The sequence below is a fragment of the Penicillium odoratum genome (genome assembly GCF_028828045.1).
Source record: "Penicillium odoratum strain IBT 22623 chromosome Unknown utg000001l_segment0_segment0, whole genome shotgun sequence".
NCBI lineage: Eukaryota > Fungi > Ascomycota > Eurotiomycetes > Eurotiales > Aspergillaceae > Penicillium > Penicillium odoratum.
This window is the reverse complement of record NW_026643143.1, coordinates 1,558,522-1,577,917: the sequence shown is the minus strand read 5'-3', so window position 1 is coordinate 1,577,917 and position 19,396 is coordinate 1,558,522. Positions and strand designations below refer to the sequence as shown.

General features: G+C 47.4%; 5 protein-coding genes across 5 annotated transcripts; 3 read left to right on the top strand and 2 right to left on the bottom strand.

The window, feature by feature from the left end:
* Positions 1-1,740: 1,740 nt before the first annotated feature.
* On the top strand, positions 1,741-1,986 carry N7520_000580 (uncharacterized protein; the record flags this gene model as incomplete). Its single annotated transcript, XM_057134515.1, has 1 exon — positions 1,741-1,986. The coding sequence occupies one exon, from the start codon at positions 1,741-1,743 to the stop codon at positions 1,984-1,986; it is 246 nt and encodes an 81-aa protein (XP_057000451.1).
* Positions 1,987-6,280: 4,294 nt separating this feature from the next.
* On the top strand, positions 6,281-6,778 carry N7520_000579 (uncharacterized protein; the record flags this gene model as incomplete). Its single annotated transcript, XM_057134514.1, has 1 exon — positions 6,281-6,778. One exon carries the CDS (start codon positions 6,281-6,283, stop codon positions 6,776-6,778), a length of 498 nt encoding a protein of 165 aa, XP_057000450.1.
* Positions 6,779-7,652: 874 nt separating this feature from the next.
* On the bottom strand, positions 7,653-12,403 carry N7520_000578 (NACHT-domain-containing protein; the record flags this gene model as incomplete). The annotated part of the gene is made up of 3 exons (XM_057134513.1): positions 7,653-9,785; positions 9,832-12,074; positions 12,163-12,403. 3 exons carry the CDS (start codon positions 12,401-12,403, stop codon positions 7,653-7,655), a joined length of 4,617 nt encoding a protein of 1,538 aa, XP_057000449.1.
* Positions 12,404-13,950: 1,547 nt separating this feature from the next.
* N7520_000577 (uncharacterized protein) lies at positions 13,951-14,920 on the top strand (the record flags this gene model as incomplete). Its single annotated transcript, XM_057134512.1, is given in 5 exon segments — positions 13,951-14,103; positions 14,121-14,231; positions 14,287-14,568; positions 14,604-14,687; positions 14,723-14,920. The coding sequence occupies 5 exon segments, from the start codon at positions 13,951-13,953 to the stop codon at positions 14,918-14,920; spliced, it is 828 nt and encodes a 275-aa protein (XP_057000448.1).
* A 642-nt stretch (positions 14,921-15,562) lies between these two features.
* N7520_000576 (uncharacterized protein) lies at positions 15,563-18,299 on the bottom strand (the record flags this gene model as incomplete). Its single annotated transcript, XM_057134511.1, has 3 exons — positions 15,563-15,650; positions 15,744-17,260; positions 17,316-18,299. The coding sequence occupies 3 exons, from the start codon at positions 18,297-18,299 to the stop codon at positions 15,563-15,565; spliced, it is 2,589 nt and encodes an 862-aa protein (XP_057000447.1).
* Between the last annotated feature and the right edge of the window lie 1,097 nt (positions 18,300-19,396).

Genomic DNA, 19,396 nt, shown 5'->3' with positions numbered 1-19,396 from the left:
CTCGCGTGATTGGTCACGGGAATGGGGACAGTTGGAGTAAAAAAAACAGCAAGTTGAATCAACCAAATCAGAATGAAATGTATCATAGAAGATTCCTAGAGGACCCACCACCTAATCAGATCAGCGGGAAAGATTGCCGGATGTAAACCCAAAATGCAGATAATAAAAAAGTATAGAAAAGTCGACAAAGGACAAAGAAACAAAGCGAGAATGATGACGGAAAAACAGGTTCTTGAAGCGTATGCAAGGCCGGAGAGGATTCGGGATCAGCCGCGGGGGCCCGAAAGGACAAAGGAAGTAAAAATCAACGTTGTAAGACCCTAGCTAATAGGAAGATCGAGTATTGTCCACGATTCCACAAAGTATTAGATCTGGAGGGGGCAGGGTGTTCTTTTTGTTCTGGGAGGCGGGTATGGCGCAGGGCCGGGCTCAGGGCCTTTGCAAGACAAATGAGATCCTGTATAGTGGAACTAGTGATGATGGCTCGAGCGGAGGGCGATTTTCCCGAGGTGGGACAACGATCGAAATACCGATGGGGTTGGCAGAGATGATGGACCCTGAGAAAGTGTCAGTGAGCAACAGGAAAATGAAAAGGAACAGAAGTTTTAAGCAGTAACGGTCGTACAGGTTTGGTTTGAACTTTGGTAGTACTATAGGTAATAGATTCCAACTAGATTTTAAGAGAAGAGAGAGAAGAGAGAGAAATGAAGCAGATTGCCAAATTCTTAGAAATTCAGACCTATATAACATCCCAAGCTCTTGACTATAAGTCCCCTTTTTTTACATGCCTAAAGTGTCTTCTTCTTCATCACACAAGGGAAGTTTTCACTGTGATAGGTTTTTTCCCGCTTTTGGATCGCCCCAAGCCTAGAATCGTGTAACTTGAGGTGTCTTAAAAACACTACCATGGGAATCATCATCCGATCTAAAAAAGGAACAGGAAATATGAAAAAGAGAAGCATTTAGAAGGATTAATTTCCACGGTAATCTGGAAGACATGGTCTTCATCAGATTATGCAGAAGTTAAATGGGCATGGGGCCCATTCCTGCACGGGATAAATAGTTAATCGGATTATATCGGAAGGATAACAATACAAGAGGCATTTGATTTTCTTTGCCGGTGTCCCTTGTCAGGCGAGAATCCCCGGGGATAAAAAAGAATAGAACAAACACCTCGGTGGAGCTCTGGCATTAAGATCCGTGAACCGAAAAAGAGCGAGAGACTAGAGTTCCATGGATTCTTGAGCTCAGGCCGCATCTTGTCAGCCGGAGATGAGCTAGCGAATCTCAGTGAACCACGGAGATGAAAGTGCTCGTGCGCCTGGAACAATCCAGTGGATATCCAGGATACCCCAAGGAAACGGTCGAGATAACCAGATTGAGAAGTTGATGAAACAAAGGGTGATGTGGTATCATCACCTTCAATCACACTTCATCCATGGATCCTATACTTCATCCTGCAATCGGTTCACTCGCCAGGATTGGAATGGTTGAATTTTCGAATCTGCACAGGAGCCCCGCCGGGTCTAGTGCGTTCCCAGAGAAGCAGATGACCCAGAAAAGACGGTCACTTGAGAAGATTAACGGTCCATGCGTGCAATAGGAAGCCAATTACAAATACCCTAGACGCGCGATCTCCGCTAGACTCTGATAGACCGAGAACATCCACTTTACAAGGTCGGTCAAGAAGACGCACAGCGTTACACAATAAACGACGCTCCGACTACCCAAGGAATCACTATGTACGCCGTCCAAAATGGAAATAATGAGCTAGCCTTGCGTTTCATGGAGATTCCGGGTCTCACAGCAGCCGACTCGCAGCCTTACCGTTTACACACTCGGCTTCGGCAAATGGCCTTGTCACACAGAGAGTACGCAACTCTGGGACTTTGGAAGAAGACAGAAGGTGACTCTGCAGGTCCCGATTCGGGGAATGACTGGCTCCCTCGTGCTAGGTGCTCGCATCAATGCAGGGCCGGTCCCTAACCCAATCTGTACCCGCCTCAAAAGGCGATATCAAAGATATGAGTAAGTGGATGCAGGCCGATACGAGTAATATAAAACAAAGTATACCCACTACACGCACATATTCTTTCTCGATAATCCAGTCATTATGATTAGTATGCATCGAATCATACATTCTTTCAACCCAGATGTCATCCTGCATTGATAAGTTATGCCGAAAGGTTTCCTTACAGGACCCGGCAATCTTGACATGCCGGTGGGGCACCTTCATTGACCAGAAGAGGAATAGCCACATTCGTCAGCTCAATGTGATGCCTAGATGGATGACAAGTTGACAGACGCCATCACAGCATTCTTTGACATTGGGGGCTGATCACAAAGGCTCACGTAAGGGACCTGGATGCCTCTTTCTCAAAATGCAACGGCAGCACCAGGCACCAGGAAGTGGCAAATCAACAAGAGTGGCTCATCACAAAAAAAAAAGCTTCTTTACAATCGAAGTATTTGGGACAAAATGAATCCCAAAGTAACCTACACAAAGGACGACGCCATGGTATATCCAAAAGCGGCAATGTACCATGTGAAACGAAGTCTTATTCGACAGGAAAATATAAGCTAGAAACCCCGTGGCATGTGGAACAATCACGCGCATCACCGAGCCACGTAAATTATTGAAATAATCGAGGGGTTTCACTTTCTTTTCCCCTGTTCTTTGCTCTTTATTTCCTTGTCTTTGGTGCTATATCCATGGGCTCTTACTATAACGAGCGTTTGCTTGATATCGCTAGTGTTGCGCGTCTAGAGGAAAACAGACCACGCGTTTCACGGAACACATCTCGACTCAAATAGGGCATCCAAGAGAAAATGGAAAAATAGAAAACAGCCTGATCTATCACGTACTTGGTATAGCGTCAACGGTAAACCCAAAACTCTATTAAAATATCGCCTAACTGAGACGAGACAAACTCGCCGTCCCCACCGTCCATTACCGTCCCAATCAGCTCAGAAATGTAGATCGAAAGTTCAGGGAAAGAGGAACCTCAATCTCAACCAGTCACAGTGACCCATTTCGCACACACTCTCTCGAATGTAACACGCATCAGACCCAACTGAGGTACCCCGAGTCTTTGGGTTAAGTTCTTACACCCGAGGATAGAACGGAAGATTTCGTGACTTATGTACCGGAATCGATGGACACCCGGATTTGATTTTACCTTTTCACAGCGGGATCGAAGCGAGCTTACGATTGTCGATTCGTGCTAGCGAGGCTAGATCGGGCAGTTATCGGTCGCGCCCATGCATTAGTGGGAGCCAGGGAGCCAGGGATGTTTCAGGATGCAGAATGAAAGCCGGGAGGCGACGTGCATTAGGGCGGGGCTGAGTTGGACCCATGACTAGTCGATCAGCATTCGCAGCACGACGTTGAGAAAGTCATTCGCTATCATGCAGATCGAAGTATTTCTGGGTTGAGGATTTTGGGATAATCAAGGGTTTAGAGAGACCGTGGTTTGCTTTGTAGAGGATGAACATGATCATGCACGGCATTTGAATCCTGACTTGTTGGTACTCTCTACATACATGCGGTTTTCGGAGTATTCCCAGTCTGGAACTCCGTCGGAGCTTCGGTTTCCAAGATTGACTTAATAGGTAGCATTTTTCGTATTTGACGGAGTTTACAATCGGACAATAGAAGATCTCTTGACGCGGTGGATATTACTTGGTAACAGTAAACTTTTGATTACTTCAGACCCAGTTATACTATTTAACCTTGATATACCAGGGCACATCCCCCGATCCATGCGCAGCAGGGTTTAGTCCCGGCATCATGTCAAACAGACCCAGCAGTAGGGTATACCATAAGGACATTTTCTTTCTTTCAGGGATATGGAATAAGAATGTTGGTACTTGGGTAGTCATGGATGTGGGTACAAAGAACAATACGAAGGTTCAAAGGCGAGATACGGCAAATGAGTTGTTCAGGACTTGATCAGGAGAGAGCTATGTATTTATGGACAAGCAAACTAACATTTGAATAATTTATCGCATAGAGCACCTTGACAGTCTCTGACATTTGATGGTAATTTTGAGTATAACCAGGTAAAAAGCTCATAGGCCAAGGTCAAGGACAAGTCCTAAAGAAGGCTTCGTTCCCGCGCATGGGGCCTTGAAATGTAATGCAGTTCGCAGTGAGTAATCGAATGACCATTTCATTCCTTTTCCTGAGGTGAGCATGTGCTATTTTATTGATGAATGTCGGGTTTGATGCATGGGAATACACAATAGTGGCCATAAGAAACTAGAAATAGTCGAGGATCTGACAGATCAAGTACTGCGATAGCTGTAGCAACTTAAAAGTGCCATCGATTAGTAGTATCGCCTGCAGAGCCGAAGCCCGAGTTTTGTTCCTAGACATTAGAATGAGTAAATCGGCCGCTCGAGTATCGAGCGAAACCATGTTTTAATGCAACCGCTCTTAGAAGCAGGACGTGAGCTTGTCCCAAGGGGCTTCACGACTCACAGCCACATTCCCGAAGGCTGGAGTAGGTGTCATCAAATCGAGATTCCATATTGACGTGACGAAAGCGCCATGCAAGAATTCTTCCAGTATGATAAGACTTTGAATTGCTCTGATGACCTTCCGGAAGTCGCATCCAAGAGCCTGCGGAGAACCTCCCGAGTTCTTAGACAGGGTAGAAGTGCCGTTCCACATGATCCCACATCTCTACAAACTAGCTTTGTTGAATCATTTGTCGCTCAGACCAGAGAAGTATATATGCCGGGGAAGCGGCATACTGCCAAGGACGGTTATATTGGGATAAGCACGGAGCAGGCGTTGAGAACAAGGTCCGTTCGGGAATCATAGTCCACGTGCTTGCATCTTTCACCTAAAGATTGCGGGGAAGTGATTCTTCACAATTTGTTCGGAAAGTTCAGCGCTAGCGAGTGCGTTCGACTCGCATCAATAATTTGTTTTTGCTTTTATTCCGTAATTATTGGCACTTTCGTCTTGGTCAAAGATCGGCAAGGTGGGATTTTGAATGAAAACATTTTCGTTGGCAGGCTCTGATTTCTGTCGGACGAAGACGGTGTAGGTTGTACTTAAGGATGATCAATAATATTAGTAAAGTTGCGGTTTTCGGATCCTCAGGGCCCGTTTGCGGATGGCGCAGAGTGGAGTCGAGGGTTCGCTCAATGTTATCACCGAGCGGTGAAGGGGAAGGGGGATCATATGAGCAATACATATTGCATCCCCTTGCTATGACCACTCATGAGAAGATCCATCCAGCGGAGAACACGTTTCATGAGCAGGTGCGAGGCCTTGCATACAGTATTTCCAGAAAAAAAGGTCGTGCCATGGGGGGGTGCGGAGAAGAGGCAGTGAAGTGTGGAACTCAAGTGGAGTGACAGTGGATGAAAACGGATTACATAAGAGGAAATTCGCCAAGAAATGCTGAGTCACAGTCACGCCATTTCAGGGGTTTTCCAGTTCGATCTAGACTTCGATTGGGGGGGGGCAGAAGGGAGTTCTAAATAAATGCGGAGTAATTTGAAATAAGATAAACCGGTAAAAGGAAAGAATAAAAGTAATAAAAGGAAAGAGTAAGAATATGTGTGAGGTGTGTCTAGTCGTGTGTTGGCCAAAGTTTCACGATGTTGAGGGAGTTCGGCCTTCCAGACTCGGTAATCCGTGGAGATCCTAAGTGTTCAGAGCAGGTTCCCCGAGTGGCGTTTCTATTCTCGAAGATAAGCTACGGAAGGGTTCTCCACTAGGAAAATTTGGAAAAAATTTGGAAAAATTTCGCGGTATCGTCTGATCAATTAAACTGGGTCAAATCCATAAGACCCACCTCTGTTCGCCCGTTTTCGCCTCTTTGCAACTTGTTCCCTGTCGATATGTTCACATCTTTTGTCTGATTGACGGGACGGGAAAAGCAATGTTGAAGTCTGGAATTCTCGATCGATTGACCTCAGCGGGGTCAATAAAGTGACAATCAGGTTTTTCTCTAGCGTGGAAGCCATAAAAGCCATCAAGCCGGACCAAAGGTCTAGAACGGGTACCCGGATGTGTGAAAAGTGGGGAGTTCCTGCTGACCCGCTCCAGAAGATTCTTGTACTTGGGAAAGCTCGATCGGTTATAAAACTCCCTCCTGCCAAACTTTTTCACCTCTCTTAAACCAATTCAGTTGATCGCATACATCTACCGCATACATCTACCGCATACATCTACCGCATAATCAACATCTGGGGTTAAAACACATTCAATCCAACTCAATCAACTCAAAACTATATCAACAAACACGTCCAAGTCACCAGTATGACCGTTGCCATGGGCATCGACACACCCGCTACACCATCACCACGACCTTCTCTTCCCAACTTTCAAAAGAACATCAGAAAACGTTGGCCACCGATGGCAAACCGCAATGCTCTTCCATACAAACTCACAGTCATCTCCAAGGAGAAGTTGGCCCGTGAAGCCACCGCTCCCGACCCAGACCTCCGCCGCTGCGTGGCACACTTCCGACTTCACTGTGGCTCCGTCCTCTGGACAGAAAATGACATGAAGTCACGCATCAGCTCTTTTGAATTCGAAGAATCCGAGTCCGAGTCCGAGGATGACTCCGAGCACAAGAAGATGAACGAGCTCAAGATCCGGCAAAAGACCCAAAAATCAAACACCATTGTCATGCAAGTCACACCCGAAGACAAAGAACCTCTGGTCACATCATCTGAGATCCTCCCGGAGAGTGATCTCACCGAAAATTACATGGATCGGAATCTTTGTGCCGTCGTTCAACCTATTGGCGCCTAGTGTGGAAATCCTTCCATCATGCCACTCTCCACGAACTTACCACCAATTCTTACCTTACAGACTTTACGACTTAATGATGACGAACTTTACCCGATGATGGAACAAAATAGGATCATGTACATAGCTATATCCACTTAATTTACTTCCCCAATTTTTTTGCTGGTCAAAAATGTGTCTGTAATTCCCCAGATTATTTGCATCTATTCGCCTTACATCTCACATGACTCACAGAAACGATCATCTGACATGAAAAAGAGTGGGGATCACATCAATTACCGTTTATAGTAATGCCTGTTTGAGCGCTTAAAGAGACGATCCCATTCGAGGAACTGTGACAAGAACCTCACTTATATTTAGCACACATAATCTTGCATGGATTTACTCTAATTAATCTGTATTGAATTAGTCTGGCCCCGTTTCAGCATCCCGTACTCAAGCTTCAGGCGCTAAATAACTGGAAACAATTGAGAAATGTCGAGCTGCACGATCGCCACTGTCCCCACCCCAATGCACCGAGTTTGGTAATTGGGTGGATTCTTTTCCACCTCTTCGGACTTGCAGGTACAAGATGAGATCTGGATTTCGGCGAAACAAACCCACCAATGAGAATCTGGGAAGGGACTGGCCTTAGTGACAAGAAAGGCAACAGCTTTACTATATACAATAAATGAATCTCAAGTCAAATAGCTATGGCGGATGCGCTGGGTGGACAAGACGCGGCACGAATTGAACAAAGTTGTGGTAGACCCATCAAGTAGTAACATTGGAAGTTAGTGGCTAGATTGGGTGAGTGTCAATAGAAGCTACATACGAAAATATCATAAAACAGCTTAAATTTCTCGCATTAGTATATTATGACAAATTTCCAACTATACTAGGCCTCAGCGGTTCCAAATATCAACACACGCCCTGAATTACATCCAATAGCAATCCTACCAGGAAGAATGGCAGAGCATCCAATCTTATATTCCGATGGCAATCTGAGTCGCCTTTCACCACGATACGTAATCCATAATCCAGTCTCGTCAACACCATATCCCTGAGGCAAAACTGGCTTGGAAGTGATTGAGCCAGGCTCCACACTTTCGGCAAGCAAAGTGGGATTCAAATCAAAAGAACCAATATCTGTATGCAGAATATGTGGCTGCGACTCGTCAAATTGAGACCAAAAGATCTCTCGATTTAAGTCAAGTGTCAGCATCGATTTCTCATTCACCACATCCCAAATCTGGATGTTCTTGTAGAGATCAGATGAAGATACAAGTGTCATTCCATCTTTGGACCAAGACAAGGGACGAGTGAAGAAATTGTCGCTTTTGAAACCGGACAAACAGTTGCCGGTGCTAGTCTCCCAGATCTTGATCGATCTATCCCGAGAAGCAGATGCGAGTCGGGTCCCATCTTCGGACCAGGCTACTGTGCCAACACAATTTGTATGCCCTTTTAACGTCAGGCTAGGCGGGCCACCATTGGAATCCCAGATGTTGATGCTTTGATCATCAGAGGCTGATGCAATCTTTGAGCCATCCTTAGACCACGCTACTGAGCGCACAGCACCATCGTGGCCTTCAAGCGACGTGATGCAATGTCCTGCTGTTGTATCCCAGATTTTTACCATCTTGTCCTCCGAGCCTGATGCAAGTTTGAATCCATCATTGGACCAAGCGATCGTGACAACATTGTGACTGTGACCGGTCAAGGTCCATAGACATTTTCCACTGCTTATTTTCCAGATCTTGATCGTATGATCATCCGACGCCGACGCAAATAGAGTTTTATCCGGTGACCAGGCCACGGCATTGACTGTGTGGCTGTGGCCTTGAGACGCGATTTTATCCTCGCGCTTGGCTACGTCCCAAACCTTGACCGATCCGTCTCGCGAAGCTGATGCGAGCCGAGTTCCATCCGCCGTCCAAGATAGAGACCAGACTTGATGACTATGTCCTTCAAGTCTAGACAAACACCAACCGGTGATAGGGTCCCAGATTTTGATTGTTTCGTTATCGGCGCCTGCAAGTCTGCCATCCGGTGACCAGGCAAGTGCACGAATCCACTTAGTCTGGGCTTGAATCCGCGTAGTGCACTGACCCGTCTCTGTGTTCCAGACTTTTATCGTGTTATCCATTGAAGCGGATGCCAGTCTTGAACCATCCTCAGACCAGGCCACGCAATAGATTACCTGATCGTGAGCAAAAATGGTTTGAATTTTTTTGTTGGGGGTCATGTTCCAGATCTTGATAGATCCGTCACTTGCGGCTGATGCGAGTCTGCCATCACGAGACCACGCCATAGAAAAGATCTTTGAGTCATGGCCATCGAGAGGTGGTGGGCATTTATCACGGAGAGAATCCCATATGTGAATCCTTCCGTCCGTGTCAGCCAAAGCAAGCTTTTCATCGTGCGACCAGGCCGCCGAAATAAATGATTCGAGAGTGTCCTTGAAACTGAAAATAGAACTCTTGGATTCCAACGTGAAATAGCCTTTCAATGTGACGATGCGCTCGCTTCTAGGAAGTAGTATGCTTTCACTTTTACGTGTCAGGATACTTATACCAAGAGAAGTGTCCCAGAGGACGACTGTGCCATCAGCAGAGACTGTGGCGAGCTTGTTGTCGCGACGCCATTTTACCGAGGAGACTGGTATTCTATCTTTTCTGAGCGTCAAAGTACACAGACCAGTGGCGGTATCCCATATTTTGATTGTACCATCATGAGATGTGGAGGCCACCTGCCCACTCTGGCTCCATGCCACTGATTGGAGAGAGCCGTTGCTACCATCGAGTGTCATCAAACAATCACCCCAGCTTTCATCCATCAATGGGCTTGTACTGATCCAATCTGGCTCTTCTGCTGCAAACTGACGCCTAGTAGTGCTCTTGACTGGACTGAACACCAGCGCGGAGGCATAAACCTGAAGTGGGCTGAGCTCAATGGTTGATTTATGATGCTGTAGGAATCGACATGCGTCGTGAGCACGATCCATCAAGGAATCGGAAACATTTCTTGCCTGGTCAAATGTCAGCTATGAACACTATGTTTTTTGCAGAACTTACCATGAGAAACTTCTCAAGTCTCATCATTGATGATACTCCAGTCGACATGCACCCGAGAAGACTTAGAGCTTCTAGCCAATGGAGATAATCACGTTGCAAGAACATGTCAATCAGGCCAAGATCTTCTTCCTCCCCAGGACCGCTAGCGATTAAATGATCGGTCCAATAGAGGCAGGAGTATTTCACCACGTCTAACAAATCACACTGTGAGTGTTCCACATCTTTGGCTAAAATTCCAGGCTCTTTCAAACCACAGATATCACGTCGCAGTGTTGTAGCCAAGGCTTGCATCGACCGAGAAAACATTTGTCGGTGAGTAGTAAAAATACCAGAACTATAGATTTGCTCGCGGCAACTCTTGACCAAAAAGTCTTTGGCTGATTGGTGGACAAAGCGAACAGTGACTCCGTCTTTTAGCGTTAAGAATGATCCGCAATCGCCAACAATGTCTTTGATAGCCTCTTCGTTACATGCGTCGGGAGGCAGCTCTGAAACAGTCACCAGTTCCGCCAAGGTCAGAGGAAGACGAGCAAGTGAGACAACTGAAAGAATTTGATAGCATAAACTCGCAGTTCGCGATGTGCGTATCTTTACCATCATCCGGTGATACAGGGCTTCAAGTCCGTCCGGGAAACTATCCAAGACACTCTTGGCTTGCCAAGCGGGGACTTTCTCCAGTTCTTTGCAGACCAATGCCACCCAGAGGAAGGTATCCTCGGTCTTTTCTGACAAATTTTGATAAATAACGGCCCGAGTTTCATCAGTGTACTCATTTTTCTGAGCTAGTTCTTGGACTTTGAAGTGCACGAATGTCTTCACTGCCCGTGATACTGCTTCCGAGTTGAGTTCCAGAGATATTTCACTCTCAAACTTAGCTTGATGGAGCTTTCTTTCAATATTTGACCAGTTGCGACTGGAAACAATCCACTTGACCCGCATATTGCTGGACGAAGAATCGGCAATAAGACCAAGAAGCTGATCCATGCCGTCAGCACATTCATCAAGAGCGTCAATAACCAGGTAAGTTGTCTGAAGTTGTGGGTCATTGAGAATAGCACGAAAAATCTTCAACAATGCTGTCCAAGCATTTGTGCCTTCAAAACGCTTTGGTCCGTAGTCATCAAAGCGATCCCGTACATGCGAGAACAGCACCCGTTGCTGCTTCACAAGCATGTAAATCAGACCCCGAAGTACTGCCGTTGCGCTATTGATCCGGTCGTCAGGTTCCTGGCAGAAGAAAAAGGCAACGTTCCCTTTATTGCCGACGGACTCGATTAACTCGTCAATGATGCCACAGAGCAACATTGTTTTGCCCTTTCCAGGATCTCCTCTGATCCAAAGAAGATGTTCGTGTGCACTGCCTCTCCATTTCTGAAACTCTGGATTGTCCAAGATCCACCTGAAGGACTCCAAATGAAGCCCACCCTTCTCTACCTGGATACGGTCCTTGTCATCGCATGGATCGCTGGCCTGTAATGCTGCTATACAATTCCGGTTCTCAGCAGTGGATAAACGGCGATTCATCCGCTGTGTCACATTAAGAATGCCCAGAAGAATACCGGCCAGCTCCTGACGTGACTCTTCCGCCTCCTTGCAAAGATTCTTGAGATGTCCCGAGCTCTCAGCCGACAAAGCGTTGCTAAGTTTCAGCTGCAGATCACTTTCCTCCTTTTGAATGCGGCTTCGCTTTGCATCCCATTGATCATAGTCAACTATGGCCGTAAGATAGTTTTTCGTTCGGGTGCGATAGAATCTGAGCACACTCTCTAATTGAAACTCAATGACAAGTTGATATAGATGCTCAATGCGCGTGGTTAAAACATCCTTCATGTCGCCGTTCAATCCAGGCAAGTATGCTTCCATGGCATTGTAGAAATGCATCTGCGAGGTGACATAGGAAAGCCCTTCACGATTGGCACTTTCCACGGCGGCAGGGTTCATCAGGAGCGGTAGGATGAGCGAAATACCAGCCATGACAGCGGGGCCATATGGGACATCCTTTATCGCATCACTGACATATGTCGAGGCCCAGTCCACGGCTTTGCCTGTAGTCGATATGATATCCTGTAGAACGACCTCGTGTCCAAGAATGGTCGTACTGAGTTTCGTGTCTTTCGCATGTTTCAGACCGAGTTCTGTGATTTGAAGTAGCTTTTGACGACGCGCGACGATGTCATCGGGGATCTCGTTCTTGACTGGCTTTTCATCTTCTTCACGGGCAGGGAGTGAAGTCTGCAACTCGTCTGAATGATCACGCATTAGCAGTGCTACCAGGGATATATGATGGAAGTCTACAGGCGGCTCCCAGTTACTTCATTTGGCTATTCTTACTTTGGATGAGTACTCGAGACAGAAGATCCTCGTAGTCCGAAACTAACCGAGGTTGGCCTGTCTTCAGTGAATCGTACGCCTTGTCCCAGAGAGAAATAGGGTCATCCTTTGCAATGGGTTCATCCTTTGCAATGAGCTCATCATTTGCAGTGGGTTCGTCCTTTGCAATGCTTTCCGCTTGCGTGGTAGTTGCATCTGCTTCTATAGCTGACGGAGAATCTCCCTGGACTGTCGTTCCCATAGAGACCTGGGAAACAGACAAGGCAGGTGAGCGGTCTAGCTAACCTTAGTAAAATTGGTGTGCACGCAGATGCAAGGTAGCCAAGTTGGAAATAAGAACCCACCGGGAGTGCTAACCATCGCAGGCGTAACGATCGTAGGCGTGAAGACCTCCGGCCCTTTAGATTGTCTTCTCCAAAACTTCAACTTCCTCCGAATCGATCCCTTTTCGTGGTTTTCACTCATGTTGACACCGCTTAGACCCCCCAAGGTCATATACTTGGAACCGGGCCGACTGAAAAGTAAAGAAGAATGTGGGGCCGCTTTCTACTCCCGATCTTTGTGAAACCCGAGCAGAACCTTATCGGCAGCCAGATGTAAGGGCTTTTTTTGAATGAATTTCTCCCAGGAGAAAGTTGAGATGCGTCAAGAGGGAAATGGTTGTCTACCCGACCGCTGCGGGGGTGATACCAAGCTAGCCCCACAAGCTAACTAAATCGAAGGGCTGGTTTCCTTGCTAGCCAAGTGTGATTGTCACCGCCAGCCGCAGCTGACGAACACCTTCCTTGAATCGGTATACCTGGCGGGTATCTCCGAAGGCGCCTTTATCCTTACTTTATTCGGCACCAATTTGAGGCTGGGATCGTGTTTTTATGGGTCTCGGGAGTTTAGAAAGCCGGATGGGTTCGCGCGCGCTTCATTGAGCCGGCGATGCGCTAAACTAAATGAAGTAAGTCATCCTGTTGATGAGATTAGCTCCGCCGATTGCCATTTTATGACTGCGTACGGAGTAATTGAGCCCAAGATATGTGCAGGCTCGGTACTATTGAGAAGTTTGTCTATTTTAGATGGCTGGCTACCGCTGAGCTAAGACTCATAAGTGTTCCCACTTCCAACACCTACCCGGGGATGATCTTTCTCGTTCGATTTAGGATCACATATTTACCTCGGGGAAAACAATCTCTACAATGTCACTACGAAACTTACTAGCAAGTGTAAGCATTTGTGAAAGGAACTTCTTTCCCTCTAGTAATATGTTGGAACCCTGCTCGTCGGCAAAAAGGGACATATCGCTCGGGAGAGACTAGCGCATGGGGCTAGTGCTCTTGAACACGAAACACCATATCGGCTTGCAATCCATATCAAAGTAAATAGATGTCCCTCTGAAATAAATGGTCTTAATTCTTGAACCATAAATCATTCACCATTGCTTGACGATGCGCTAGTACTCATCGAGCACGACCCCAATTTAAGCTCATGACGCTAGCCGCTTTTGGAAATACCCACGAGGCATGGAAGATTAAAGATGCTATATCCCTGATCGCTTCCTGTAAAGTCCATGGAGATAGGAAGATGTCAGAAACAATAGCAGATATAAGAATGAAGATGAGTTCCAAAAAATATCATCCAACACAGACAATTTCCGCTTATTTACAATTGGCAATTCTTCTCACTTTGTACGGAAATCTTCTCCCATCTTCTCTCAAAAAGTCCCTGAAACACACCAAAGTTGAATACTTTCAACTCTGAAAATCCGGTTTGCGAGTGTCTTTCTCAATACTGGGCGCAATGTGCTTTGGAACACCACAAACAACAGCACCGTGGCTTATAAACGAGGAAGGCTCGCTAAAAGTCTTGGAAGCCGCCCACCACCACGGAATCAACACATGGTTTACTTCAAACGCGTACTCAAACGGAGCCAGTGAGAAAATGATTGACAAGGTAATTCAGAGATCTAGCATTCCCGAGAAAAGCTAGTGCTCATGACCAAGTGTGGCCTGCATATCGGAGAAGAGATGGACGTGAACGAAGCCACCTTTCCTGACGAAATGAACCAAAGCAAAGACTACGTGAACTAAGAGGTGAATGAATATGAATATAATTATCATTCATATTAAAAACTAGACCTGCAACCCTGTTCTGATCCCTGAAAGGCTTATAGGCTTGAGCCGCAGCACCAGCTTTCAAGCGGCCAATTGCTCTCTAGCCCGGCTGGGCACTAAATACATCGATCTCCCACAAGCCCAACGCTATGATTACCTGAAACCACCGGAAGAAACAATGAAAGCGCTGCATGACCTCGTACAGGCGGGCAAAATCCGCTACCTCGGTACGAGCTCGATTAAGCGACACAATTCGCGCGGCTGCAGTTCCTGGTGGAAAAGAACGAGTGAACCAAGTTTCTCAGTATGCATAACTATTGAAATCTCTGCTACCGCGAGGAAGAGATTGAGATGAACCGTTATTGTGAAGGGACTGGTGTAGGACTTATTCCCTGTCGCCTTTGTTTGCGGGAAGGCTGGCTTGTCCGATAGGTGAGCGCTCAGTGAGATCTAAGCAGTCCTCGTATCAACACCCCGGTTTGACCGAGGCCGACAGATGTATCATTAAGCGTGTTCAAGGTGTGGCAGAGAAGAAGGACTGGAAGATGAGCCATGTTGCTTTGATATGGCTGAAGACCAAAGGTGCTATCCCAAATGTGGGCTGCACGTCATTAAAACGATTGGCGAGATGTGTGAGCTTAAAAGGAAGATTTTGATGGACAGCAAAGTGCGATATCTGGAGGAAGCATACGAGGCAAGAATAATAGTAGCACATTCTTAGTCTGGTAAATATTCGAACCCGCTATGTGTCTTGCCAAGTCCCGAGCTTCAAGAGAATCAAATAATAAAGATTCGAAGGCTTTAGAGTACCGCGGAAATACTAATTTGAAGAAAACTCATAAGTCCAATGCGAGCTCTCGCGAGGTAACTTCGAACCCTTTGAATTTGAAGTTTGAAAGGAGGAAGCAGAAGAGAATAAAAAGAATGACTCTCGACAGAGTCGAGGACTGTACAATAGATTATTTACTAATAACCAGGTCGGGTTGGTTCATATATATAGCGACCGAAGAAAACCGGATCCACCAGTCTGCGCGATGCCACGCGCAGAAGATCCAAAATATGCCAGAGTATATGACCCACCAAAATGAAAAAAGGTGTGAAAGAAAGTATAAAACGCCAAGTTCAAGTTCAACGCCAAAAGACTAACCTAGCTCCCATTATGTATGAGCCAGTAAGTCCGGATGCAGATGCAGATGTGGTGGTATATGGGGAAAAGGAAATCCGAATCCATATCTGAATCCAGATTCAGATCCCAAGAAAGGATAGCGCGCCAGATTTTTTCTAAATGTTTTCTTAAATCATGCGTGGCCCATTAAAGTCTTGAACGTATCACGCTCGGCTTGAATGTCCGCTTGGAGTTGGCGGGTCTGACGGAGGGCCTCGTCCCTGTGAGTGGATGGTTAGTTCTCAACTATCCCGAAACACGACCAGTCAAATAGATAGGGCTCGGGGAAAAAATAAAAAAATTTAAAAACGTACCTATCCGATTGGAGTTGGGCCACATCTACCTGTGCGCGATTCATTCGTCCTATCACTTCTTCCATCTCCAGGTCTGCGTCGCGGAGAAGTCTTTCGAGGTTCTTGACGTGCTTCTCGAGTATCTCGACTTGGACGACTTCGACCAGCGGGACGCCTTCGCCACTGGTAGTATGATCTAGACGTGGCGAACGAGTGCTGAAGGGGGCATTCAGGGGTCGTGGTGAGAAGGCAGCAGCGGTGCGAGACCCAGTCTTCATCCGCACCAGTTGAGCATTATGACTTTCCTTCAACAGACGGATCTCCTCCTCATGTTTATGCATCTCTTCTTCAGAGTGGTGTTGAGCAAGCAAGAGAGCATCCTCGTATTCCTTCATACGATTTTGGAGGTAATTGATCCGCTCGACAGACAGATGCTGGTCTCTCTCACCCTTGTCAATGGCAGATGCCAGCCGACCGCGCAAGGAAAGGTTGATCTCCAACTGCTGCTGCACATCATGGCCCAGCTGATCTGCAGCCGCTAATTCATCAGGCCCAACACTAGCCTCGACTGCTTCTCGGTCGGCCAGCAGCTTCTGGTAGGCAGACTCGAGAGACGATGAAGTTGCCATGATCTCGGCAAAGGTGTCTTGGTCTGCGTCTAGCGCATCAGAGGCACCCGTGTCGAGTTCCTGGAGTAGCACTCTCAAAGAGCTGGTCTCCTGCTCGGCACGATCAAGATCCATCTTCAGACCTGCCAGGTTTTTCTCGCTTTGCCACTTGCCATCCAGGGCATCTTCAGCACGCATGCGAAGGTGGTTCATCTCATCACGGAGGCTTTGCACGTCCCTCTCGTACCCGGGCTTGCGGGGAGGGCCGGCCTGCTGAGCGCGCTCAAGTTCCAGCTCCATAATACGGGTGCGTTTCTCAAACTCACGCGCTTGCTGAGAATGACGATCGAGGAGACTCCTCAATGTGCGGTGAAGGGCGTCGCGTTGGGCTTCAACGTCCTTGACCTTATCAACCAGTGACCCTTCACCTCCAATCTCCCGTTCCTTTGGCGCATTCACCGAGTTGGATCGTGATAATGAACCTGATCGTGCTAAACCAGTAGGCTTACGGGCAAGGGAGTTTGATCGGGAAAGACCGAAAGCCGAGTTTCGCTTGCTCGACCCGCCCTCCTCTTCCGCAATCGACGCAAATCGGCCACCGTGTAGCTGTGCAAGAGATGCATTTTCGACCTTGAGAGCTTCAATCTCCTCTACCAAACGCTGAGTTTCCTGTGCGTTTTGTATTTCGACGGGGGCAGGAGGAGGAGCAGGGGCAGGAATCTGAATAGGGACAGGGGCTTTGTCTTCCCGAAGCAGATCTCGTTCATTCCTTAACTGCTCCAGTTCGACACGCATGGCCGTCAGCAAATCCTCGAAGTTATCTTTAGATTGACGCTCTTCGAGCAGCTTTCGGCGAGTGTCTTCGAGGGCGGTTTCGAGTTCCCGGGTCTTGGACGAAAGATCAGATAGGTCGACTCGTTCACGGCGGAGCTAAATTCGGGTGGTCAGTCAAAGAATGTTCCTTTATTTCGCCAGACTATCATACCTGTTGAACCTGATTCTCCAGAATCTGAACGTGCGACTCTGATGTGGTGCGCTTCAATCGCTCTTCTTGCAGCTTCTGTGATAGCTGCACCTTCAACTGCGCACGTTCCTGCTCTGCAGCCCGACGAATCTTGCCCATATCCTCCTCCATACGACCCGCATCGGAGGCGATTCGAACCGAACTGGTACCGGAGTCCGAGAAATAATCACTTGTCCGGCGGTTGAACTCTGGTCCCTCGGATTGTAGACGCTCGATCAAATCCTCGAGCTCCATCTCCCGGCGGATGGAGCCCGCCAACTCGGAGCTGATTTCTCGTAATTCATTTTCTAGGTCTGCAAATTTGGACGCGTACATAATATCTTGTGCACTCATACCACTGACCGACGGAGTTCGGGCGGGAAGGCCATAGTTGGAGGATCTGGTATCGTAAGGAGAGGGTGTTTTAATTGGGACGTTCGCCAGGGGAGGCATTGGCGATGGCATAGGGGAGCGACCACCGTCCGAGATCTCCGTGCTGGAAGAGTCGCCGCCGGGGGAGCTAGCAGTATTCCCTTTCCACCCGAAAAAGGAGCTGATTTTGTTACCGGGGGTCTTTGGTTGTCGAGGGTCCAGACCCATGGACGACCGATTGTCTATATCAATATATAGAGGTGGCCGGTTGGATGGATGCAAGGCCATACTCGAGACGCGCCGTTGGGTCGCGGGAGGAGAGGCCAGGATCGGTATAAAGGGCTCGCTCACTAGACGACTGTGGAGGGAGGAAGGGGTTCCATTCGAGAACTGTTGCGCGTATATTTCGTCAAGATAGTCCTCACCCTCCTCGGAGTCGTCGTCGTCCTCGACCACGGACCTCAGGTATGAGGCAGAGGCAGAGGCAGACGTATCGATGCGGAGGGGTTCCGATGAGTTTCGGCCGCGGGAGAATCTGGGGAAGTGCGAGGAGGGTAAGTAATGTGTTCTAATTCTGGGGAAGCGTCGCAGCATGTAGAGGCCATGTCACACACTATTGGGGAGTGATCGATAGTGCTTTTTCTTTGGGGGACCGGGTGTTTTCTTTGTTTCCCCCGGGTAAAAGAAAAAGGGGAGAGCGCATTCGCAATTGGAGGGGTGTGTGGCTCCACGCATACCTGTTTGAATTCCTTGGCGATATAAAGGAGCCTTCCAGAGATGACAGGGAAGGAGTTCTAGCCGTAGGAATGGGGGGATTATCGAAAGTCAGGGAGTTCAAAGGTCCAGACGGGATGGCATGCTGCAAAGGAAACCTTTGCGGCTGAGACTTCGGGGGGGAATATGAAGAACCGTCGGAGGTGACAGAAGGAGCGGGAGACCCGCGAGTATGGATAGACGCCATGAAACCCTCGTATCTACTAAAAAATAGCCATCGATCGACGGTCGCTCATGCCGATTAGCACGGGGTTAGACAGGCGCCAATGAGGACCAAAGAGGAAAGGATGTTATTAGGTGACTTCGGGAGAGGAGGAGAATGATAGCCAAAAAATCAATAAAACAAATCTTAAAAAAAAGGAGAAAGTCTACGACGACTTTTCTCTTGCGTTTGCAAAGAGGAAGCAGACGGGAACGAAAGTCGATAAAGTGGGGTTTTTCCCCCATGCAAAGGGGTTAAGCGCCTGTGATGGAGTCACCCATGCATGGATTCAATTGGTACATTTTGCTACAATTTCACTGGAAAAGAGCGCCAAGGGAGCGCTCTGGCCGGGATCGACATGGAAAACGTGAAGCTCCTTAAATTGGATACTGTTATTATATCCTAGGTTATTCATACATCAATCTCGTAGGGAGTAGTTGAACAACAATTCATCCGTATATCTGTATAACTTGGAATGATTTTTCAAATAAAAATAGTTACCAAAAAATCAATAGTTTCCAACCAATGAAAACCCCCTTGAGTCGTCAAGGAAGGTAACCGGGTTGGACCCACGCTAGTTACTTTAGGCGCATTTCAGGGGTAAAGGATGTCCACCGTTCGGTAACTCCCAGGTACCTTTAAAACCAGTGAATATACTTTTAACCTCCTTCCTTCATGCAAAGGTACTTTGAAGGTACAAGCTAGTTGACTTTAA